We start from the raw sequence: 26126 nt of genomic DNA on the forward strand, positions 1-26126 counted from the left end.
TAGAACGGCCATTGACATCTGATATAACTGACATCTCATCTGATATACCTGACTCTGTCATATGGCTACTTTCAGCAGGATAACGCCATGTCATAAAGCACAAATCATTTCAGACTAGTTTCCTAAACATGACAATGAGTTCATTGTACTCAAATGGCCCCCACAGTAACCAGATCTCAATCCAATAGAGCACCATTGGGATGTGGTGGAACAGGAGATTCGCATCATGGATGTGCAGCAGACAAATCTGCAGAAGCTGCGTGATGCTATCATGTCAATATGACATCACCAACCTGGTACTGGTAAGGTGTACCTGTGATAGTCGCAAATTTAGGGAGTGTCCCCAAACTAACAACACTTGATTAAAGCTATAGAAACTACCTGCTACATAGTTTAAGCTTGTTGATCCATTACAGCTCTCATATGCTTAGTTAAGATTGATATCTGGGGCTTTGACAACAGCCAGACTTGTTCTCTCCATTGGCTTGTTGTCATCCCAAAACGCACCCTGGTGCCATTACGTTTCAAGGTAAATATCACAAATTTAAATGGCAGTTTACACGATGTAAAAACTAAACTGGACCATCTGACATTCTTCCACTAATCCAACGTAATCGTGATATCCACTGAGCGTAATATGCACAATTGCATCACATTCCTCTCATAATCATCATTGCAATTTCGGGTCACACTTTAGTGTACAATTTGCACTATTAACAAATCAATAACTAAGACTTTTAGCTCAATAATTACTAATTAGCTGCTTATTAATAGTAAAGGTAGTTGGGTTTAGGTATTGGTAGGATTAGAGACGTAAAATAAGATCATACTTCATTAGTACTAATAAACAGTTCCTAATAGGTAAGCAATAAGCCGGTAGTAAATGATGTAAATTGTTACTTATTGTAACTATAGTGTTACCAAACTTTGTTTGCTTGTCCTTCAGTAGACTTTCTATTGGCTCAGTCCAGAAACAGTCTTTGCTGTTGCTGAATTTTCTGTGAAATCTAGTCATGTTGTGCATTGGAACCCTTACTGTACAGTCATATACATTGAATTTGGTCATTTTACTAGGACATCAGCATCTCACCTGTTCCTTCAGCTGGATGACGGTGTGCTGTGTGGCCTGCAGCTTCTCATTTGCCTCTTTTAGCTGCACCTTTAGTTCTGATATGCTAATGTTCTTCTTAGCGATGTCACTTTCAAGACCTTTCATCTTGTTTTCGAATAACCTGTTGAGGAAAAACGAATCATTAACTTACATGATGATAAAATTGATGAAGCATTCAAGTAAATGTTCTACCTGGTCACAACTGAAGATTTCCAGGTCTTGCTGTCCACCCCCAGTAAAGTCGCCCCCTTCGACTGTGCTAATAACAGCCTCTGATGAGTCTCCTCAAGCTCCGCCTTTAGCTTCTCATTGGCTACTTCAAGGCTGGCTTTTGCAACCCTCAGCTTTTCTGCAGCTTCTGCTTCCTGCAATTTGCCACAAAACATGTATCTTTATTTCTGTTATTATATGTATATTATATATGTTTTCATAGATATGTTATCATAAGCTGTTACTAATTAAAACAACTTGTGCCCTTTACCCCCTTCTTTCTTTTTTTTTTTTATAAAAAAGATTTCAATCCTAAGATGTCAATACAATTGTGTTGTATTGTATTTTCACACTTTTATTACATCTCAATGAAGACATTGCCAAAAAAGTATCTTTTAGGGATGTATGCCAAAAAAGTATCTTTTAGGGATGTATACACAAAAATTATGTAAATTTTTTCAACAAAAATTTGAAAATGTTTTTTTTTTTGTACTTTGGTTGTTTTGTGGGCCTTGAAAACAGGTTATATTTTAAAGTGCAAGTTCGTGACAACTTAACCATTATTGTCTCAATGAAAATGACAAAAATGTGTATTATATGTCTATTCTATTCTCTACTATTCTCTACTCTACTTCATGACCTTATATGCACCATCTACTAGCTTGCATCCATATTACAGCATTATTTTCTTGATCAGTACAAACATAATCATTTTTAAAATATTGTTCTGGCTGTGCATTCATATTACAGCTTTTTTATTGCAGACCAGTTTGAATAAATGCTGTTGTTTTGAATGAAATGTTAAAAAAAACCATAAGGAAAAGTTTGCCATTTTTTTGTAACACTGTTTTTGTGTAAACACAACCTTAGATATTGAGATCATATCTAAAAAATTTACTTATTTGAGGAAAAAATAAAAAACCTTTTTAATTTCTTTTCGTAAGCGTTCATTTTCCATCATGATTTTCTCAATGCCCTTAGTTTTTGACTCGAGTCTTGAGTTCAGCTGTTCCTCTTGTTTTCCTTTTAGCTTTTCATATTCTGACTGTAGCAAAAAAAGAGAAAAGAGCTGCATATTAGTACAGAAGATAAATAAAATTGACAAAATTGAGAGATGAGGCCCATGGCGGTAACAAAAACATAACAACTGAACAGCTTCACTGATATGCAACATAATTTAACAATTTAACAGTTCACAATTTAAGGTGCTTGGCTGTAAATGTTGCTGGCTGATTTCTCTGTGTTACATGACTTTTTGGGAGGCTAACTAGCTTCCCACATATAGATAGGTGTTTTTTTTCTGACTTGTTCCAGTCCTTGACATTTTAGAAAACAGCCTATAGTAAAAACTAACTTCTTTCTGAATAGATTGACATGGCATATTAATCAAAACAAACGGTCATAAGAATAACAAACATGGAGAAATATTATGCAGTTCTGAATGTGTATTACACAGGTGATTGGGTTTGACAAACCACTTGTAGGAGACACTCTTCCTCTCCATATGCACCAGACATTTTCTTATAACAAGGTCTTAAAAGGACTGGATTTTGATTTTAAAGCATTTATATATTGCTTTTTTAGCTTATTTGAAGTTCTCCTTTTATCCTTATTTGTTGGTCACTTTGCATAAAAGTGTCTGGTAAATGTGCAGTGGGGAAAAAAGTATTTAGTCAGCCACCAATTGTCCACATTCTACCTCTTAAAAGGTAAGAGGCCTGTAATTTTCATCATGCATATACCTCAACTATGGGAGACAAAATGAGAAAAAAATAATCCAGAAAATCTAAGATTTTGCAAAATGTAAGATTTTTTAAGAGCTTATTAGATCTGGAGATCTGAAGACAAGCTGGGCCACTCCCGGACCTTCTTACAAAGCCACTCCTTCATTGTCCGGTTGATGTTTAGAATCGCTGTTATGCTGAAAGACCCAGCCATGTTTCATCGTCAATATCCTTGCTCATGGAAGAGGTTCTAACTAAAAATCTCACGGTGTGTGGACCCATTTATTCTTTCTTTCACTCGGATCAGTCATCCTGGTCTCTTTGCAGAAAAACAACACCAAGGCATGTTTCCACCCACATGCTTCACAGTAGGTATGGTGTTCTTTGGATACAACTCAGCATTCTTTCTCCTCCAAACAAGTTGAGTTTTTACCAAAAAGTTATTTTGGTTTCATCTGACCATACATACATACATACATAAGCCATTCTCCAAATCCTCTTGTGGTTCATCCAAATGCTCTCTAGCAAAGTTCAGACAGCCTTGTCATGTACTGGCTTAAGCAGGATTTGAGTCCCTGGCGGCGCAGTGTGTTACTGATGGTAGCCTTTGTTACTTTGGTCCCAGCTCTCTGCAGGTCATTCACTAGGTCCTTGTGATCATTTTGACGGCATGAGCTGAGATCTTGCATGGAGCCCCAGATTGAGGGAGATTATCAGTGGTCTTTTATGTCTTTCGATTTCTAATAAGTGCTCCCACAGTTCATTTCTTCACACCAAGCTCCTTACCTTTTGTAGATTCAGTCTGGTGCAGGTCTACAATTTTGTTTATGATGTCTTTCTGGTGAAGTTTGGAGTGTGACAGGTTGTGGACAAGTGTTTTTTATACTGATAATTAATGCAGGTAACGAATGGAGGACAGAGGAGCCTCTTGAAGAAGTTACAGGTCTGTGAGAGGCAGAAATCTTGCTTGTTTGTAGGTGACCAAATACTTATTTAACAGATGAACTTAATAATTCATTCATAAAGAAATCCTACAATGTAATTTTTTTTGATTTTCTTTCTTATTTTGTCTCTCAAAGATGAGGTATACTAATTATTAAAATTACAGGCCCCACTCGTTTTTTTTAAGTGGGAGAACTTGCACAATTGGTGGCTGACTAAATACTTTTTTGCCACACTGTACATACTGTCTTTAATTTTTAATAATATCTGATTTTTAAATGTCACACAATATTAACAGGTTCACAAAATATACCTTAAGTTTCTCATGGTCTCGTTCCAGCGTGGCAAGTTGCTCCTGCACGTTGACCTCAGATGTCTTTTTTAAGTTCTCATTCTCTCTCTGAACTTTCTCCACAACCTTCTTCATCAGTCCAATGGTCTTCTCTAGCTCAGGTATGGTTTTCCCACTGCGGCCGGACTGTATGAGAGGAGCATACATTAATGGGAGTTGAAAATTAAACAGTTTCCAGATCTCAGAAGTTCTGCTACTGTACCGACCCCACGAAGATGACTGAGTCTCTTCTCCACTTCAGCTTTCTCCTTCTTCAAAACACTGCACATCTCTTTGAGGTCAGACACCTGATCCTGCCATTATAATGGGTGGGAAGGTAAAAACAATAGATTATGTAATGTAGATTAACCATTTAGGTTAAACAATGCAGGTTTAATTAAAATACATTTTTACAGTAATTAAAAAAAAGGAGGGGGGTGGGGGATGGGTATAGTCATTCAGAGTAGTGTGGGAATAAAGTGTCACAGAATGAAAATCTCGAAATACCTAGGCATAGCTGAATATTAAGACAACAGTATATGAAAATTATGTATTCAGAGCCCCGAACCCAATTGAGTCCTCATTCTCATGTAGATCTCAAAAGTCTAAAATCATTAATCATTAAAATATTCGTATTACATGGTCCCAAGCTGCATTTGAATGGCCATGTTTCCTAGTGAGATTAAAACAATTATAAATTTCCTTATTTTTTAAGTTTAGTGCATACGTTTAGAGGTGGGGAGACTAAAAAGGAGCAGTTTTGTGAAGTAGTCAGCCATGTAAGACCATGTATAAGTGCTCACAGCTCGTCAGATAGCAAAATGCAGGATATACGGATTATAAATGTATTCAGTGAAACTTCAAAGAGCAATAAGGTCTATTTAAAGTATATTTTGCTAGTTTAATGTGTATATTTATAGTTTTCTGTGTTTGTTTGTAATGAAGCAACAAACATTTTTAAACTGCTGAGTGATTAATGCAAGTTTATGCATTGTGCGATCACTCAGCTCTTAATGTAATTTTCTTGTGTGAATAGATCTGTTCATGCAGAGGTTGAAACTAACTCCTGTTTATGTTTTCAAATACGTTAAAGCTTTAAAATACAAAAAAGCTTCAAAATCTCTTTTGTCATCCAAAATACAACTCAGGAGCAAATTATGCTTTCTGTTGACATAAAGACAGATCACTCCATCCATCCAGCTACACCAAACCTCTCTACCACTTCAGTTGAATAGATTGTTAACAAGGCATTTACTCAATTTGTAAAAATATTTTATTGACTAATGAAGTATGATTATTTTGCACGTGTGTATTTCAGAATACATCATGCTGTGTGTGTATGTGTCAGAGCAGAGCTCATTAATATTAACAACCATTCTATACATGGTCAATATCATGCTTTTTCATTAAGGGGCTAAATTCTGTGGTTAATAAAATGAGCATTTACATTGTTTCTCAAGAATTTCTAAATTTAGTTAAGCAACATACATGTTTTGTAGATAACAGAGAATCAATCTATGCAATGGCACCTTTAAAACTTAAATTTTATTACAGTAATTATGCAATCTAAATTGCAGTGTATCATCTTTTAGCAGCATCTCTATAACATATCTATAAAGTCTTTGTAAACATCTAAATACCCCGTCCATGTTAGTAGAGTCATGCTATTAATAACAGAGATTTCACAGTACTTTTAATCGAGGCAGGTCTTTGTTTGCTTGCTCCAGTTGGAAACGAAGCTCCAGGTTTTCTGTAGACAACCTGAGATTCTCCTTTTGGAACTCATGCTCTCTTTGGGATGGGGTATCAGAACCTCGACCAGATGTCTGTAGAAACAACAAAGAGTTATTGACAACACACAGCTAAACGATACCCAAACCACAAAGATATTTTAGATGCAGACAGGAGAGGGAGCAATGCAAGCACTAAAGGACAACAGCAAAGCAGACACTGCAGGTCTTTAAATACAACAACACAAACTCAAAACCAACACTGTTATGGGGTGGAGAAAGCTGGAAGCTCTGAGGGAACACCTATGCTTCAAGTACCTTTCGAGCTTTGCTTTTCATTGAATGTTCTTTGTCATTAAGCCTGGTGACCTTTGCTTTTAAATGTCCAAGAATGTCATTTTCAGTGTTTGCATTCAATTCTCTACTAGGGGAAACTTCACTTAAATTAGGGTTAAAACCTGCTTCAGGAGTAAACGACTTGTTTTTCTCCATTGCTGGTTGTTCAGAGACAAGTTTGGCATCAAATGTGGTTGAATTGCTGAGAGCTGTTTCTTCTTCGTCAAGCTCTTTAGATTCGGCAGATGGATCACATTCACATTTCAAAAGTTCTTCAGGCTCTTGCCCATAATCTTCATCACCCTCAAGAAGAACCTTTGGTGTCTCTAGCTCTGCTTGATTCATAGTGCTGTATAACATTTCTTCTGCATTTGTCTCTTCATTTTCAACTTCCAGCTGATCTTCATCCAAAGGTTTTTCCATCATCTCTCGATGTGTCAGTTCTGACTCAAGCTGTTCTGCCTCATCATTAGTCTTCAGTTCTTCCTGAGCATATTCAAAAACTGCTACATCTTGCCCTCTTTGAGTGTCATCTGGTTGCTCTTCGTCTTTCTCAACAGATCCTTTTTCTTTATTGTTTTCTTTCTGCTCAGTTTTGTCATCCTTCATCAGAGCTTTTTGTTCCAGATCCACTTCATTCTTTGCTACATTTTCATCATCTTGGTTCACTTCTGCTGTGCCCATATCTATACTTCTGAAGGAAGTTTGAGTTGGTTTGTCCTCTATAACAGATATTTCCTTTTCAGTTACAACAACTGTGCTATTTAATAATGAGGACTGAGTTTGTTCAGCTTCGATTACATCAAAAGTCATAGAACGAACTTTTGAGGACCAACTAAGCTGAGATGGTGATGTTGAATGTCTGTCCTTTATTATCAGAGTTAAAACAGAAGGAATGGAGAAAGAAACAGATATGAAAGGAAGTCTGAAAGTGAAGTTAATGAGATGAAATTCATGATGGCACAATATTTGAAAAGTTGCACCTACAGAGGGTCTGGATGGAGGCTCTTTAGATAGCCGACTCTCCATTGAGTAAAGTCTCTCCTCAAGATAACGGTTTCTGATGGTGATATCCTCCATCGCAGCATCACGGGGTAAAGCCTGCTGCTGCCTATAAAACCATCAATTTTAAACATTACTCAGAATAACGCTGACAAATTTGATGTATTTGAACTTAGACACAAATGGGAAGAATGGAATGATTGCTAGGCAAAACTCACTTCATCACTTTGATTTGCTGCTCCAGTTCAGCATTCCTTTTGTGAAGCTCTTCAATCTCTTTGTCAGCCTCAAGAGTTCGTGCGCCAACAACCTGGTCAGCGGTCACTCCTCTACCCTTTAGTTTCTTCTGCAGACTCACCTTCTCCTGCTCCAACCTTCATAAACATCGGTCAACAATAACATGAGCGGGAAACTTCAACTTCTGTTCTTTCTTGTAATAAATTTTAAAGTTAAGCTGTCATACAATGAATTATTGGGATACACTTGGAAGACTTTTTTTGCTCTAAACCAGGGGTCACCAACCCTGTTCCTGGAAAGCTACCCTCCTGCAGAATTCAGTCCCAACCCTGATCAAACACACCTGAACCAATTAATAGTACCTAAAGCAGCACTTGATAATAACAAACAGATGTGTTTGGTCAGGTTTGCAACTGAAATGTGCAGGAAGGTAGCTCTCCAGGAAAAGGGTTGGTGACCCCTGCTCTAAACGTATCAGAAACCATTTTCCCCGTTTGTAAACAGATGGAGCATGGATGCACCAAACAGAAAAAAAAAAATTAAAATATGGAAAAACATTGCAACATATGGCAAAATCAGGAGTAAATCCTAAACATTAAACTTATGGTCTAGTTTGATATGAATGTCTTTTGAGGGAAAACAATTGTCTTTATAAGTTTAGATTTTTTTTAGTCTTTTATTGTCATCTTACTTCTATATAATGTATATTAAACCAGCGTTTATAAGCACAGAACTGTTTTATTCACAGCTGTAACTAAGTAAAAGCTATATCGCTGTCGTTACTTGAATGTCACCTACTACAGAATGTCATTTTGCATTTTCATTCAGCTGTTTATGTTTTGTGTGTGGCATAAATTTACCTCTTAATGTAATTTTACATAATATTGTTGCATCTTTGCTTAGATTGTGATTCAGTTGTAGTGGTTGCCTCCAAAATCAAATCACTGCAGTTTGATGTGTAATACTGCAAATAAATACTGTCTTGTTATAATCCTTTCTTGTCTGTTGAAAATACATTTTTAAAATAAATGAAGATCAGGGCATCCCTAATTTATTGTATAATGTAAACACACACACACGCACGCACGCACGCACGCACGCACGCACGCACGCACACACACACACACACACACACACATATATACAATTTTTTTTTTTTTTAAGCGCAACAAAAAAGAAAATGTACTCACTATTTACTAACCCTTAAGTGGTTTCAAACCTTTGAGTTTCTTTGTTATGTTGAACTTAAAGAAAGCTAAAAACCTGTAACCTTTGACCACTACAGTAAGAAAAACAAATACCATGGAAGTCAACAATTATAGGTCAACATTTTCAAAATATCTTCTTTTGTGTTTAACAGATGAAAGAAACTCTTAAAGGTTTGAAATAAGCAAAGAGTGAGTAAATGAACTATCCCTTTAAGGTTCCTTAAACCATTTAAATCTGCTCATTGTGTGATTAGATTAATGTCACAGACCTGCTGTACAGTTCCTTCATCGTTGCTAATTGTTTAGCCTGAGAATCCACTTCTCTCTCCTTTTCCTTAAGAACATTTCGCATTTTGTCCACCCGGGCCTGCCACTTTTTACCTTCCTCCCATCTCACAACTTCTTCTTTAGAGGACTGCAAAAATAAAAAAAATAACAATATTAAAACAATGAAAAAAAAGGTAGTTAAAGGGATAGTTCACACAAAACTGAAAATTCTGACATCATTATTCATCTTACTTTCCTGTTGAACACAAAAGTATTTATTTAGAAAATAGTGTAAACCTGTAACCATTGACTTCCATAGCATTTGTTTTTCCTACTAGGAAAGTCAATAGCTGCAGGTTTCTAACGTTTTTAAAATATCTTGTGTTCAAAAAAATTATGTGTTCAACAGAAGAAAGAAACTTAACTGGAACCACTTGAAACAGTAAATTGTGTCATTAGGTGAACAATCCCTTAAAGTCCTAGAGAAGAATAAAAATGAAATACACATTTTCCTCTCAATAACAAACAAAACAAAAATGAAAGCAGTATTAAAAAAAGAAAACAGCAATTAGGAAAGAACCTGATCATAGTGATGTGGATAGGCTTATTAACCATTTTGATTTTAAACTAAATTTAAATTTCAAGAATATAGACTATATTTTATCCGATAATAAAAAAAAAACTATTATGGAAACACAGTTTTGCATTAATTCATGCACGAATAACAACAAAAAAAGACAGGATTTAATTTTAACAGAACATTAATGGCATTATGGGATGGTATTAAGACAAACAAACAGACCAACCACATTGTAAAACATCTGAAGTGTTGTTTTGGTCATTCTAAAATCCTTCAGCCCAAGTCTATCATCAAAGTGGTTCATTATTATTACCTCCTAGTATAATCTTGAGCAGCTGCACTCCCAACGAATGGCTCACACCTCCAAAAGCCATTGTGTGATCATTATGTTTAGTCTTCTGAGTTGTATTTATTATATAAGAATAAAGACCCACAGTGGCTTCTCCAGCAGCAGGATCCATTTTTCTTTTTGGTGTTTGGCTCCTGTTTATTATGAAGTGAGGATTTTGTCATTGGTTGGAATTGGTGCTTTATTTGCAAATGTTTTATGCAATGTTTCAGTTTTGAGCATCGGTCTAATTCACATCTTCAGACAGGATCATAGCTTGTGTTAATAAACTTTAGTATTTGTTGCCCGAGAATGCTCTGAGGCATAAAAGTCCTTACATAGGGCTCCTTTAAATGTAGATATGAAAGACAATTAGCTCCAACATTCAAATAACAACTTATAAACATAAAAAGGAACAAATATAAAGGCGTCTTTAAGCTTTCTGACATTTGGTTCTCAATTATTTCACTTTCAACTGTTTAACTCAAGTTCACCTTGTCCTCCTTCAGGGTGCTCCTCTTGTCTGCAGGCTCTGAGATGCTCTTCCTGTCCAACTCATGCTCCAACTTACGAATCTTCTTCTGAAGAGAATCTACAGTGGGTCCATCGCTCTCAACCTGAGCCTGCACACACAAACAAAAAATATCCTCATATTGGTTATATCTGCAAATATTTTGATCTGCAGTGTGTCTTTATTAAACCACTTTTTGTAAACAGGTTTTGAAAGTTGAACGGTGCTAAATAAAGTTAATTGAAACACTTTAAATGTAAAAGAAGCAGATAGGACTATGACTATAGCTTCTAATGGCCCTGTTTATTTCTTCCCAAAGGCTGCAACCTTTGATAAGAGCGAGGAGGTGCACAATAGTGTCTAGACGCATTCACTGCTATCAAAGAAGGGCTCTGTTCATCCAGACAGTGAGCAGAAGCTCTTCATTTTCAGAGGAAAAAGAAAAGGACGCTGACTCACTGTCCAAGTGCTTTTGACTAACTCAAGAAGAGCAAGACAAGATTTTCATGACCTTAACCATTCACAGTACAGGGACTGCAAAAAAAAAGAAAAATGCATTTGACCTGTAGGCCACTGCTGAGCCTCTGAATCTTCTTCTTCAGCTCATTCAAGTGTTCCTCCAAAGCCTCCTTTTCACTCTGCAGCTTATTCTGTGATTTTTGGCTCCTCTGAAGATCCTTGTTCAAGGTCTCCAGGTCCTCTTTAAGGGAGTTTTCTCTGGCTTTTGCCGCTCGTACTCCATCCTTAGCCAGCTGGAGCTCCTCATTAAGGTCTCTCACACAAGCCTGATGGGGAACATGGGGAACATTATTTGCTTTGTTAGGGCTCGGATAAAATTCAGTCCTCTTAAAATTTTAAGGGTCATAAAATGTTGAAAGTTCATTCGTTGTTCCAATCAGTTACATTTAAAGGTATTTTATGATTGACAAACGATGACCAAAATAATCTCTTCAACGCTTCACAAACAATTATTGAAGGTAACTGGACGATTTAAAAAATAAAACAAATACTTTTAAAAGAGCCATTTAAAATAAGCACTTTTCATCATATTTTAATGTTATGAATTAAATAAATCATTCACAATAAATAACATTTTTATTCAGTTTGTCAGTTCGAGAAGTGATTTATCCCAGTCTTTTCTTTACTATTATTTTTTTTTACCATGCACTGATTTTTCACCATTTTCAAGCAATGTCTTTTATAAAAAATGATCAATTAAATTTTGCCCTTCACAGAGTTTGTTTGGACACATAACCTTTGTCATTAACAGTAGTTTAAAATCTGAAAGCAAATTCAAATCTGATTTAGTCTATTTAGTTTACCATTGCAGAATGCATGATTTGATCATTTGAAAGTGTGAAGTTAATAAGAGTTCATTCATTCATTTTTTTGGCGGCTTAGTCCTTTATTAATACGGGGTCACCACAGCAGAATCAACCGCCAACTTATCCAGCAAGTTTTTACGCAGCGGATGCCCTTCCAGCCGCAACCCATCCCTGGGAAAAATCCACACACACACTCATACGCTACGGACAATTTAGCCTACCCAATTCACCTGTGCCGCATGTCTTTGGACTGTGGGGAAAACCGGAGCACCCGGAGGAAACCCACGCAAAGGCAGGGAGAACATGCAAACTCCACACAGAAACGCCAACTGAGCCGAGGTTCGAACCAGCGACCTTCTTGCTGTGAGGCGACAACACTACCTACTGCGCCACTGCCTCGCCGTTAATTAGAGTTAACAGAGACAATGTCAGTTCATTTTTACCCTTAGCTCCTTGGTCTGCTTGTCCACAATCTGTTGAACGTTGAGCGCCTCTTCCTTCTGAGCAGCATTGGTGATGATCTGCTGCTCTGCTTGAGATGTCAATTCCGCTCGGAGCTCTAACAAAGCTTTACTGAGAGCCTGTGGATGGAGAAACCAAATTCTGACTTTAGTCACTTTCAAACTAACTGTACAGTGAAGAGACCTATAGAAAAGCTGATGTCACAATGCAATGTACTGTTAAGGTACATCTAGCCAGTTGTCTTAGCAGAATAAACCTGACTGCCTTATATGATATGCAGGCTCTGTAAGACATGTGTGTATGTATGTATGTATCTATGTATGTATGTATGTATGTATGTATGTATGTATGTATGTATGTATGTGTGTATGTATGTATGTATGTATGTGTGTATGTATGTATGTATGTGTGTGTGTATGAATGAATGTATGTATGTGTGTGTATGTGTGTGTGTGTGTATGTATGCATGTATGTGTGTATGTATGCATGTATGTATGTATGTATGCATGTATGCATGTATGCATGTGTGTATGTGTGCGAGTATGTATGCATGTATGTATGTATGTATGTGTGCGTATGTATGCATGTATGTATGCATGTATGCATGTATGTATGTATGCATGTATGCAAGTATCCATCCATTCATCCATCTCTATTGTTTGTTTGTTTTCTTGTGTTCAAGTGCATGAATGAACCTGTGTTATTAGTTTTACCAGTTGTTATCTGAAAATTGATTGACTGTGATAGACAAATCAAAATCAAGCATTCCAGTGATTTCTGTGTAACTTGGGAATTTATTGGAATGGTGACCACTGACTTAGTTTATCTTCACATGCAACAAACATTCTCACTGCAGGTGTGGAAAACTTGTGTAAGCCTTTTTAAAGCCTTTAATTTTGGAAGGAGCAATTAAGACTTCACAACATGCGTAAAGCCTTTGAATTTTACTACCTTTACTTTAGTTGTCCACTACCTTAAGCTGTTTCTCTTTAAGTGCCAGCTGATTCTTCAAGCGCTCCACAAGGTTTTTCATGGTGTTGGATGGTGATCTGACGTTGGCCTCCTTCTGAGCCTCTAGTTCTGTACGGAGGTAATGCAGCTCTTTCTCCATCTGAATGAGTTGAGCCCTCAGCTCTTCTGCCTCCTGGGACAGACCCTTCATTTGGGCAGCATGTTTATCCTCCAATCTTGGAATGACAAGATGGTTCAATTTGCCATGAGGAATCATTAAATAGATGTTATATAACATATTCACGCGATTTCTCACCTGGCCATATCTGCAGCGTGTTCCATGGCTTGAGCCGCTGTCACCTGTCTCTGTTGGTCCAACTCTTGAGTGACAATCTTCAGCTTTTGAGAGAGTGAGGAGAGGGAATTGTCCTGCTCAGCCACCGTCTGCTCCATTTCTGCCAACCGGACCAAGTGTTTACTTGTCGGTACGGTGATGGTGGGTTTCTTAATGAGCTCCTACAGAAGAAAAAACTTGACTAACCTAATAAAAATGACAACTGCAATGCTTTATGATATTATTACATTCATTTTGTACACCATGTTTGTTTTTTTAATTCACTTCTGGCCCAATTAGAGCTTTATAATTAATACTCAAGGTACCAGAGCGGTTTGTTTGAAGCGGTCCAGAGATGTGTCCATATAGACGTCTAGTTTCTGATGAAGGGCCCGGACCTCTTCCTCATGTCTTTTGGCAATCTCTTCCTGCTCCTGGAAAAATAAGATGGGATATTTTATTTTAATTGTGCAATAAAAACACAGTTATCAATTTTTACAACATGTTAAACTGGTACCTGGCGAGCCTTTCCTAGAAGGTTCTGGTACTTTTTGAGAACCTCTTCTTTCTGATCCAGACGCCCTTGGAGGTTATTAATGGTTTGGTGAGCGACTTTCAGGGTGGGCTGGCTCTCAGAGTCCTCCTGTTTGCTCAGGTTAGCCAGGAGTTTCTCCCTCTCAGCAGCAGCTGGTAGACGAAGTCTAAGTTCATTGATTACTTTGTCTCGAGATAAAACGTTCTGTTCTGATGACCATAAAGCAGCTTCCTTTTCTTTTAGCTTCTGCTCAGAGAAAAAGAAAATGCTTTTGAGACACCCTTAAAGGAGAAGTTTATCCAAATCTTACATTTTTCTTAGAAGAGCATTAAAATGGTCCTGCTGTGCTAAGATCTGATTTTGTTTTAGTGGCGTACTAGAACGTTTACTCATGCTTATCATTTCAAAAATTATTTTTCACATAAATTGTATTATTGTAATACATTTCTCCCCAACCTCAACATAAGTGGATGAATTCATGTGCTATAAAGCCAGTAGCTCCACTTTAGCACAGATTAACATGACAGCCCCCATCACATGAAGGAATTCGATTATTTTTACATGAACTTTCATATTTAGGCCTTTTGGTAAAGTAAAGGTGAATTGATTTTAAACTTGGATTAAAAAGTACCTCTTCCAGAATTTTGCAGGTAGTTTTTGTCTCAAGAATGGTACGAACATGCTCTTTGATTTTTCCGAGTGCATAGTCTAATTGGTTTGCTAAAGGCTGGTTTGGATCCGGCAGAGAACCTGTGGCTTCCTCAAACTAAACACAGACAGGACAGGTTAAGTGCAGGTTAAACTTTCCTTCAGAAAACAGCATACTAGAGTACAGTAAAAACATTTGCCATGTCTGCCAAGACTTTGTATTGACGGTACCTTCTGAGCTGTGTTCAGAACTTCATTCTGCTGTTTCTCATAGGAGTCAAGTTGACGCTCCAGTTGCACCTCTCTCTGATCCCAGATCAACTGGCGTTCCTCGAGTAGCTGATACAAGGAAAGCGAATAGGACTAGATTTAAGTTTGCTCTATATATAATGTCAAAAAGTGTTTCAATGCAATACTGACATTATTCTGCTGCACCAGCTCTTCTTCCAGGCCACTGATGGTGCGTTCCTGCTCTGCCACACAGTTCTTCAGGTATTTGATCTCTTCCTTCTGAGTGTTCAGCTCTCTGCTCTGCCTCATTTCCAACAGACGAACATCCTCCAGTTTCTTATGCCACTCACTCACCTGTAGGGATGGAGATTAAGCTGTAAACTTATTGTACATTTTAAATACACTAAGAAACACTTTTAATATGAGTAACTTAATTTATGTAAACCTTTAATATGCATTTCTAAACAAAAATCACATCTGTCTGTCTGTCTGTCTGTCTGTCTGTCTATCTATCTATCTATCTATACATCTATATATTGCTATATACTCTATCCATTCATCCATTCATAATTTCTAAATATCAGTTAATCCATCATCTTATCCATCCACTTAATCTCTCCATAGACTCTAGCTATTTATCCATCCAGCAATCCAACAATTGTCTCTACCCATCCATAGATCTACAGCCCCTTTTTACCATCCATCCATCCATCCATCCATCCATCCATCCATCCATCCATCCATCCATCCATCCACTCTTAAACTGTTTATAATTCATTTATCCATCTAGACTCTATCATCACAATAAATGTGCATTATTTTTTTAGAAATTGCATACACAACTTATTCTTGAAAATGTAGCTAGGTATTTTTTCACATCACAGCTTTGTCTGTAATCAATCAACCTACTTTTTGAGCCCCTTTAGCATCTTTGAGTGTTGCTATGAGCTCCTCCAAGCCTTTCAGCTTTAGCTCCAGTTCCTGCGCCTTCCCTTCTGCCTTCCTTCTTTCTTCCTCTGCTATCTGTGCATCCTCTCTGACCCGAGCCCTGTCCTCTTGAAGGTGGAGCATGGTGTTTGAAAACTTCTCCTGCTGGGCTAGCGGCAGGGCTCCTGAGAACTGTCTGCGGAGGGCCTGGATGGTGTGCCGGAGGTGTCTGGCCCGCTGGTGACCCTCCTGCCTCGCGTGCCAGAGTGCCTGCTGTTGCTCATCCAGTTTTTGTTCGTCACGGAGCTTCTGCGCCTCCAGTTTCTGCAGACGTGTGTTTGCGGCCTCCAGACGGCTAATTGCTGTGGTCTCGCTCAGCTGGAGAGCCACAATGTGCTGATGGAGTTTGGCGATCAGGGCCTTTTCATCAGACTCAGCCTGAAGAGGAGAAGTGCAATTATTAACAAAGAATTTTCAATCAATTGTTTTTTTATTTCATGATTCTAATAACGATTCTCAAAAGCAGATGAAAATCAAGATTTCCTTTCCTTTTTTTAATAAAAAAAAAATTATGAACGTAAGAAAATGCAACGTTGAACATTTAATACGCTTTTATTTTAAATTAGAATTTTATTAAGTACTCTGAACATTAATTGGGCATTAATTAGATTTTTTTTGCTCCAATTTAAAATTCCACTTTTTTTTTAAAAAGTGTGTAATTTGATATTGTTTGATTTTTTTCCCTTACATTTTTAATCTGTATTCCAGGGAAGTGTGGGCATGTCTGGAGAAGTGCAGCAGGGCTTATTAATATCAATAAACAAAACATAATGTTGATGTTTCTATATAGTTTTTACTCTCGTATGTCACTTCTAAAATTATTACCATCCGTCTATAATGTCTCACAACTAATGCCGTTAGTATTAATCCAAGAATATAAGTATATCTCTGTGAGTGTCTGTGTGTAGTATACACTACCTGACAAAATTCTTGTCGCCTATCCAAGTTTTATGAACAACAGAGAATAATGCAACTTCCAGTTGATCATTTGGTATCAAAAGTGTCTTATATGAAAGACAAAGGCCTCTAGATTACGCTTATTTTACCAAACTGAAATATGATCATGCCTTGAATTTTAATTATTTAATTAGGACAGTAAGGTCTGACTTTGCTTAGACAAATGTCATGTAACTTAACAGAAATAATGTACAGTATAGAATATAAAGGTGCAGTGGAAAAAGAACTATTATTGTGTATGACTCCCATGACCTTGGAGGACTGCATCCATACATCTTTGCACTGATTCAAATAACTTAATAAAGTCATCTGGAATAGCAAAGAAAGCGATCTTGCAGTACTCCCCATGCCTACTTCTTCATTTTACACTAGAACATGCTCGATAATGTCTGGTGACTGGGGTGGCCAATCCTGGAGCACCTTTACCTTCTTTTCATTCAGGTACTTTGATGTGGAGGCTGAAGAATAAGAAGGAGCGCTATCCTGTTGAAGAATTTGCCCTCTCCTGTGGTTTGTAATGAAATGGCAGCACAAATGTCTTGAAAGCTCTGGCTGTTGATGTTGCCATCTACTCTGCAGAACTCTCACACAGCCACATACTGAATGTAACCCCAAACCATGATTCATACTTCACCAAATTTGATTGATTTCTGTGAGAATCTTGGACCCATGTGGGTTCCAATACGTCTCTTCAGTATTTGTGATGATTGGGATGCAGTTCCACGGATGATTCATCGAACAAAAAAATCTACCTTCTGCCACTATTCCAAATGATCGACTAGAAGTCATGTTATTATTTGTGGCTCTTACAACTAGGATTGATGACAGGACTTTTGTCAGGTAGTGTATGTGTGTAAAACAATAAGTCCAAAGTCATTGGTTTTGAATTCCCCCAGCTATATTCCATGCATCTGAAACCAGACATTTTTTTTAATTACAGTAGCATACCCAGTCCTATTAGCAATGAGATTATCTAGAGGCTGACTAACTAAAAATAGAAAAAAACATACCTGGTAGTCTAAAACCTGTCTCCTCAGGCTTTCTACTTCTTTCTCTCTAGACTGCTGTCGGGCATCGAGAGCGGACACCTGCATTTTAGCCACATCTGACACCTCCCGCAATCTGTTAACATTGCAAATATCTTAAAGGAGATGCTTGTGTGTATATTTCAATGTTATACATTTATCATACAATTAAATGAATACGTGCAGGTCAATTGATCAGGCTTACTTGGACACTTCAATCCGCAGGTTTGCTTCTGTTTTCTCCAGTTCAGTGATTCTCTTGCGGTCTGCATCGCTGATGTGTTTGCTTACACTGTCTGCCAGCTCATCCCTGAGCTCCCGCTCAATCCGTTGAGCCTCCAGGTTTAACTTTGTGAGCTACACCAGTATGCAGAAAACAACATAATTGTTATTTAATGTTCAACAAACTACTTTAAAATAAAGTGAAAGCTTATTTAATGATCAAGCTATTGAGTTTTATTAAAATAAAGCTTTGTTCAGTAAATTTAAAATAAATAATTAAATAAAAAATGTAAAAAAGCTAAATGCTCACTTTAAATGTTCAATATACTCATATTTATTCATATAAAATTAGGACATATTCATAAATCACAGAACACTTAAAAGGCTTAAATTAGCACATTTTATTTTATTTTATTTTTTAAATAATTGATTTTAATTTTATGAACATTAAATGCGCTTTAAATTCATCTTAATAAATCACACTATGTTAAACATTTATTATGAAAAATTAAAATGTATGGTTAAATAAACTAAAATAAGATAAAATAAAAGAATAAAAAAATAAAATCTCAGACTATTCAAGCAAAGTCCGTTAAAATCCCATTTTGGCATGCACTGTTAAGTATACTATTGTGATAGATTCAAGACACATCAGGCTCACCTCAGCAAACTTGGTCTCCAGCTCAAAGTTGCGTTCCTCCACTTGCTTGAGGGAGTTCCTTAGATGCTCGTACATCTTCTGAGCATGTTCGGCTCGTTGTCTTTCATTCAGCTCCTTCATCTCCAGTGTGGTGATGCGTCTGGACACAGATACGATCTCACTGTTGGCCACGGCTTTGGTGGCCTTGTCCATGATGATCTCACCACCTGAAACCCCAGGAACGTTGGGTCACTTAAGGACACTGAAGCAAGATTTATTTTTTGATTCACTGACATCATTTGTAATGCTTCACAATTGTTTCCCTGTTTCTGTAATGAATTAGCATTGATGTGTACCAGTTGTGCTGATGTTTTCAAAGGCCTGTTCCAAAGTGTGAAGCTTCTCCTTGCTGATCTCTAGCTCTTTATTGATGGAGTCAATGCGTTCACGTAAAGACATATTCTCCGTCTGAAAGAAAAACAGAGGAGTATTGTGAGCAGAATGAAGAGGCCTACAGTTGAAGTCAGAATTATCAGCCCCACTGTTTATTTTTTCCCCAATTTCTGTTTAACGGAGAGAAGAGTTTTCACATTTCTGAACATAATAGTTTTAATAACTCATTTATTTTTATCTTTGTCATGACGACAGTAAATAACACTTTACTTTTTAATTATTAGCCGCCCTGTTTATTTTTTTCCACAAATTCTGTTAACTGAAGATATGACAATAGTTTACAATAGATTAATGACTTCTGTAGCTCACTCTTCGGAGGCCTACCAGCAAGCTCTCTGAGATGTTTACAGTACATTTAAAAATTCTGCTGCGCTGGTTTTAACACGTACTTCCTCGCGCCACCATATCACTCCTGTACTTCAGCAACTTCACTGGCTTCCTGTTAAATCACGCATTGATTTTAAGACTCTGATTTTAACATACAGAGCAGTGCATGGGCTAGCACCTGACTACATTTGTGACCTGGTAACTCTGGCCACTCCCACCCGCAGTCTTCGTTCTTCATCTGCAATCTTGCTATATCAGCCACGCTGTAAACTAAAGACTACGTGTGGTCATACTTTTTCATACAGTAAACCTAAGTTATGGAATGGCCTACCCACCAGCATCAGGAATGCTGTTTCTCTGGAATGTTTTAAGAAACTTCTTAAGACTCGCCCTTTTACCGTTGCTTTTAACTTAGATGGATTATTTTTGTTAATTTTATCATTCAATTGTATTGAATCGTTCATATTTTGTTGTGGTCTTTTAATTTTATTATTATTAAATTTTTTTGTCTGTTTTTATTGTTTTGCTTTGTTTGCCTTGTATGCTTGTTAGCGCTTTGGGACTGAGAAAAGAGCATTATAAATAAAATTTATTATTATTATTATTATTATTATTATTATTATTATTATTATTAATTACTCATTTCTAATAACTGATTTATTTTATCTTTGCTATGATGACAGCAAATAATATTTGACTAGATATTTTTCAAGACACTTCTATACAGCTTAAAGTGACATTTAAAGGCTTAACTAGGTTAAATAGGTTACCTTTGCAGGTTAGGGTAATTAGGCAAGTTATTGTATAACAATGGTTTGTTCTGTAGACTATTGAGAAAAAAAAAATAGCCTAAAGGGGCTAATAGTTTTGACCTTAAAATTGGGTTAAAAAAATTTAAAAACTGCTTTTATTCTAGCTAAAAAAAAACAAATTTGTTTAGACTTACTCCAGAAGAAAAATATTATCAGACATACTGTAAAAATGTTCTTGCTCCATTAAACATAATTTGGGAAATATTAAAAAAAGAAAATACATTTAAAGGGGGGGTTAATAATTCTGAATTCAACTGAATACACACCTATCCTCTTGTCATATACAAATATTTGCACAAAGAGAGGAACATTTGTTTATCAAAATAACTAAAATCTTTGTTCTGTGTATTTGTGCCACAAATATTGGCACAAATTTTATTCATAAATGAGTCTATTCACATTAATTATTAATATATTTTTAGTACACCTGAGTGCCCAAGAGTTGGAAATTATTCAACCATGATCTCATGTTTCACATTGCAATAAATACTGTATGAGGTAAAACACTTCAATTAACACCGTAAATAAGACCAAAGAGTACAGGTGTCACATGAAATGGAGAGCAGCTTTAAGAAAATATTAGAAACAGAGATGACCATTTTTACCATGAGGGCAATAATTAAAGGTGTATTCACACTAGGAAAGTCCACTTGGTTAGGTGCGGACCAAACACAATATTGATTTTTTTTTTTGCATTGGTGTGGTTTGCTTTCACACTGCCCTTATTGTAAGTGAACCAGAAAGTTTAAACAAAACCACATGTGTGATAAAGTCAGCCGTTTACTGGACAGAGTTGCTTGCACACTATTAGCTGTGCTGTCTGAAGAACCACCACTGACACAGTCTTCCTGCAGCTCTGAGAGACCGTTCACATTTCACGTTCTTTATTTCAAAGGCACGAAAAGAGAGCAACATGGCTGTATTATGTGGATTTCCATCAGAACAGTTAACTAGTTATCTCAGACAAAAACAGAACAGCCAAATACCCCAATTACTTTCTCTTTTATCTATAAATAAAGCTTATATCAGAGCTAGAGCTGGGGTTGCTTAGCAACAGCAAACTCAGACTTAAACTCAGGGATCCTGAGAATTCAAAAGAATCATGGCTTAATGCAAATGTGTCGGTTCAAGGTCAGATCGTATTCAAAGCCTAAACAAACCATACCATAGATTTATTTGAAGCTGACCAACAGCACCTCTTCATTTGGTTCATTTTCATTCATTTGGTGCACACCTGAGTGTGATTGCTATATTCACACCTGAACAAAAGATCTACACCAAAGAGGAAAGCAAACTTGAGTTTGATTCAATCAAACCAAACAAGACACCCTAACAAATGAGTCAACTGGAAGTGTTGTGAATCCATCTGGAAGAGGATGCATGTCTGTCTTCATCACTGTCCTGATGGTTCCAATGTACAAAAATATTTTTAGCTGGAAAACTGCAAAAGTTTGTTTGGTCTTATTTTAGTCTCCAAAAACTGCAATCCGATATTGGTATCATCACCACACATTGTCTGAAAGGGTTTCAAGAAAAAAGAGAATCTACTCTCATCCAAAAACAGACTCAAGCATCTTCAGTTTGCCAAGCTCTGCTGCAACTTCAAATGGGTAATGTGTTCTTTTAAAGTTGGCTATACGTGTTTTTCTTTCCATAAAGACTGCTCTTAACTATTGAATTTGGTTTTAAATAACAGCTACATGGCCAAACTAGAATATAAAACTAACTTTTAACAAAATGCCAATGTTTGTGCAAACGGTCACTGGTTATATGGTCAGGTAAAACCAATATAGAGTTTGGTGCACACAACAGTAAGCCTATGGAAAACCAGAGCTTTGTCATGCTGACAGTTAAATCTGTTTGTTGTTCTTTATTGTTTTTTTTATCAAAGGACCTAAACACCTTTTTACAATACGAAGGCACCATGAACCAAATATAATTACATATCAACACAAAATTACCACAAAAATAAATACATTTGAAAAAAATAAAATATCTACCAAAGGTGCCGACACTAGTGGAGTGTGATGTGCATAAGATGTACTGTACCTCCAGGTGCTCCAGACTGGTGGTCTTCTGAACGAGGTGGTTGTCCTTTTGGAGGAGGTTTCTGTATTTGATGGTGAGCTCAGTGTATTGTTTGTTGGCTCTCTCCAGCTCGGAAGCAGGAACACTGACGTCTAGGGATTTCTGCAAAGAGGCCATTTTAAAAGCAGCCATTTCCTGAGGGGAAAACAGGTTTATAGAGGTCAGTACAGGTCAGTGACAGACCTGTAACAAAGATGACAGCCATAGCTCATAAAGAAAGACCAAGCTTATGTACTGAACAGGCCAGTTAATTGGCCTAAACAAGCCCTGACTTTTAAAAAAAATTTTGCAACCTTGTTCAAAATCAGTACTGTCGACTGAAAACCTATATTGGTGCATCTACTAATAATAAATCATTCACCAAGTTCTTTTCTATCTGTTGAAGTGATGTACTGAGCAGGCAAATACCTTGAACCTCTGCAAGTAGCCAATGCGTTCTGTAACTACGGCTTGCATTTGAGTGAAATCCTCCTTTAGTTTTGCATTCTCCTTCCTCAAGTGCTGCTCCAGCTCCAGCAGAGTGGTGTAACGGCGTGTCAAACACTTCTCGTTCACCCGAAGAACCACTATTTTTCTGCCTGTCTCCGCCATCTCTCGCCTGATCTCACTCGGGTCCTTCTCAAGAGTCTCTAGCAAGTGCTGGGAATGAGTCAAACAGGTGAGGGGTATGAAATACAAAGTGTGAAACACAAAATTTCAATTTATACAGTGCTTAGTGCTGTATAGTGCTCAGCATATACGAGTACACCCCTCACAAATCTATCTTTTAAATTCATATTTTCAATAGGAAGCTATTCAATACTATATTTGTGCATATACATTAGATTAGACAGTACTGAAGCCAAATCTAGAGCTCTAACAAAATAACTTATGATAGCGGTAAACAAACTAGTACACCCAAATTTAAATGTTATAAAAATATTAAATACAAACAAAAAAAGAGGACATAGAAGCAGAAAAATGTAAAAAATTTAGTTGAAATTTTGTAAGTTGTATTTATTTTGCGATATTTTGCTTGAATTTAATTGTATTATCTTTCAATTTCTAAATATGTTTGTGGACAAAAATTTTGTATCTTTGCACCAAAATACATATCCTTTTTTTCCACTGAGAAATGGATAAAAATATATATATTTTTTTCCAAATGGGTTGTACTCAATTATGCTGTATATATTATTTTCTTTTGAAGACATGTCATGTCATAATTTGATGAGTTTGCACATTGACATTTTTTTAAAACATGCCATCATAGTAGTTAGGCTGCACGGTGGCACAGTGGGTAGCACGATCGCCTCACAACAAGAAGGTCGCTGGTTCGAGTCTTGGCTGGGTCAGTTGGCGTTTCTGTGTGGAGTTTGCATATTTTCCCAGTGTTGGTTTCCTCTGGGTGCTCCGGCTTCCCCCAGTCCATAGACGCGTGGTATAGGTGAACTGGGTAAGCTAAATTCATTCATTTTCTGATCGCCACAGCAGAATGAACCGCCAACTTATCCAACAACCAACATCCACACACACTCATACACTATGCACAATATACAGTTAAAGTCAGACTTATTTGCCCCCCTAAATTATTAGACCCCCTGTTTATTTTTTCCCCCAATTTCTGTTTAAAGAAGAGAAGATTTTTCCAACACATTTCTAAACATAATAGTTTTAATAACTCATTTCTGATGACTGATTTATTTTATCTTTGCCATGATGACAGTAAATAAGATTTTATTAGATATTTTTAAGATACTTCTATACAGCTTAAATTGACATTTAAAGGCTTAACTAGGTTAATTAGGTTAACTAGGCAGGTTAGGGTAATTAGGCAAGTTATTGTATAATGATGGTTTGTTCTGTAGATCTGAAAAAACAAAATTGCTTAAAGGGGCAAATAATTTTGACCTTAATATGGTGTTTAAAAAATTAAAAACTGCTTTTATTCAAGCTGAAATAAACAAATAAGACTTTCTCCAGAAGAAAAAAATATTATCAGACATACTGTGAAAACTTGCTTGCTCTGTTAAACATCATTTGTGAACTATTTAAAAATGACAAACTTTTTCAAAGTGGGGCTAATAATTCTGACTTCAACTGTATATATGTATTTTTTTATTTTGAAATATTATTATTATTTGTTTAAATCTACTTACTGACCTAATACGTGATAATCATTATAGCATGTGTTGAAAACACAATAGATTATGATCAGAATCGTAGTTTCATATGCTTGCTTCCCAGCTTACTCATATGAAATGTTTCCTCTAAGCTGAATCCATCTACAGCCTGTTAAATGACATTGACAGGTTTAAAAAAAAACATTATACTGTTTTTTTGATGACTTGTAAAATGGCATTTCTTAGTAAAGGCTGGTACTCTTAAAACAGCACTGCAAAAAAAAAAAAAAAACACTTATTCAGAAAAATGCTTATTTTTAACAATATGATTTTAATAGAGCTAAGCCTGGTTTTTCTCAAAATCTGTGCCAACATTTGGAGCATTTTTTTCTGTTTCTTGTGGTAAATTATATAAAAGAACACTAAGAGAAAAAGGAGGATTAATTTAAGTGTTTACCTCTTAAGCCTATAAAGCAGGGATCACCAAACTTGTTCCTGGAGGGCCGGTGTCCTGCAGATTTTAGCTCCAACCCTAATCAAACACACCTGAACAAGCTAATCAAGCTCTTACTAGGTACACTTGAAACACCCAGGCAGTTGTGTTGAGGCAAGTTGGAGCTAAACCCTGCAGGACACTGGACCTCCAGGACGAGATTGGTGACCCCTATAAAGCTTACTGCATCATATTTAAAACACAAGGGAAATTAAATGATCAAAATAAACAAACAAAACAAAAATTGATTGCTGAAAAATCTCTGCAACATTAAGCCTGATTTATACTTCTGCATCAGGTGACTGGTGTAACCCACGGCGCAGGCAACGCGCGTGGCTGTGCATTTATACTTCTGCTGCTGTCTCTGGCGGTCTGCATTAACACTTCCGAAACGCTAGTTGGCAGTGAGGTGTAAATGTTCCTCTGTGTCAAGTTTCTTCGCTACTTTTTTGCATTTCCTGAACACTTCCGGGATGTACAAGTGACTCAAACTCGCTCATTTTGAGGCAGGAACCGGCGGACGTGCAGCAACTTTAACTATGAGGTAAACTCAAAACAAAACTTTCCATCCGGAGCTCCTTCACGGGACTCCACACTTGTAAACAATCGCTCGCGCGGCGTCGCGCCATTCGCGCGCCTCTCGGTCCCGCCCAGACTCGTCAGCGCTACCAAGCCGACCAATCACAGAGCTTATGCTACGCGTCGTTGCGACGTGTAGTTACATTTTTTGAGAGGTGCACGTCAGTGACGGCGATGGCCACGGCGAAGGGCTATGCGTCAGCGCCGTAGCACACACCGGTGTTTGACGCAGAAGTATAAATCAGGCTTTAGCAGTCGTTCTCTACAAAAAACATTAGCATTAGCAAAATCACATCAAGTAAAATAGTTATTTATTCAATCAATCATCTTTGTAATTGAGTAAACAAAATTGGCTCTAGTGTATGAGTGCGTCTGTGAATGTGGGAGTGTATGAGTGTTTCCCAGAAATTGCAGTTGGAAGGGCATCCACTGCATAAA

The 26126-nt window shown here is 37.0% G+C and overlaps 1 protein-coding gene across 18 annotated transcripts in view; it reads right to left on the reverse strand.

Annotated features, from left to right (window-relative positions):
- cep290 (centrosomal protein 290) overlaps positions 1-26126 on the reverse strand; it is a 66316-nt gene that overhangs the window by 4283 nt on the left and 35907 nt on the right. For 11 of the 18 annotated variants that reach the window (XM_068217388.2, XM_005163020.6, XM_073942117.1 and 8 more), the window contains 27 exons: positions 22923-23153; positions 22476-22649; positions 19191-19302; positions 18856-19061; positions 18178-18329; positions 17958-18069; positions 15913-16368; positions 15193-15357; positions 15004-15111; positions 14756-14890; positions 14107-14370; positions 13916-14023; positions 13572-13771; positions 13278-13491; positions 12286-12423; positions 11081-11302; positions 10501-10629; positions 9101-9246; positions 7605-7760; positions 7372-7495; positions 6367-7251; positions 6010-6144; positions 4546-4632; positions 4301-4465; positions 2244-2366; positions 1304-1476; positions 1091-1232 (listed from right to left, as the gene is read on the reverse strand). In XM_068217388.2, coding sequence (XP_068073489.2) covers positions 1091-1232; positions 1304-1476; positions 2244-2366; positions 4301-4465; positions 4546-4632; positions 6010-6144; positions 6367-7251; positions 7372-7495; positions 7605-7760; positions 9101-9246; positions 10501-10629; positions 11081-11302; positions 12286-12423; positions 13278-13491; positions 13572-13771; positions 13916-14023; positions 14107-14370; positions 14756-14890; positions 15004-15111; positions 15193-15357; positions 15913-16368; positions 17958-18069; positions 18178-18329; positions 18856-19061; positions 19191-19302; positions 22476-22649; positions 22923-23153 — 5262 coding nt within the window. 18 annotated transcript variants of the gene reach the window in all.

This window comes from Danio rerio, chromosome 25 (assembly GCF_049306965.1).
Source record: "Danio rerio strain Tuebingen ecotype United States chromosome 25, GRCz12tu, whole genome shotgun sequence".
NCBI classification, from domain to species: Eukaryota; Metazoa; Chordata; class Actinopteri; order Cypriniformes; family Danionidae; genus Danio; species Danio rerio.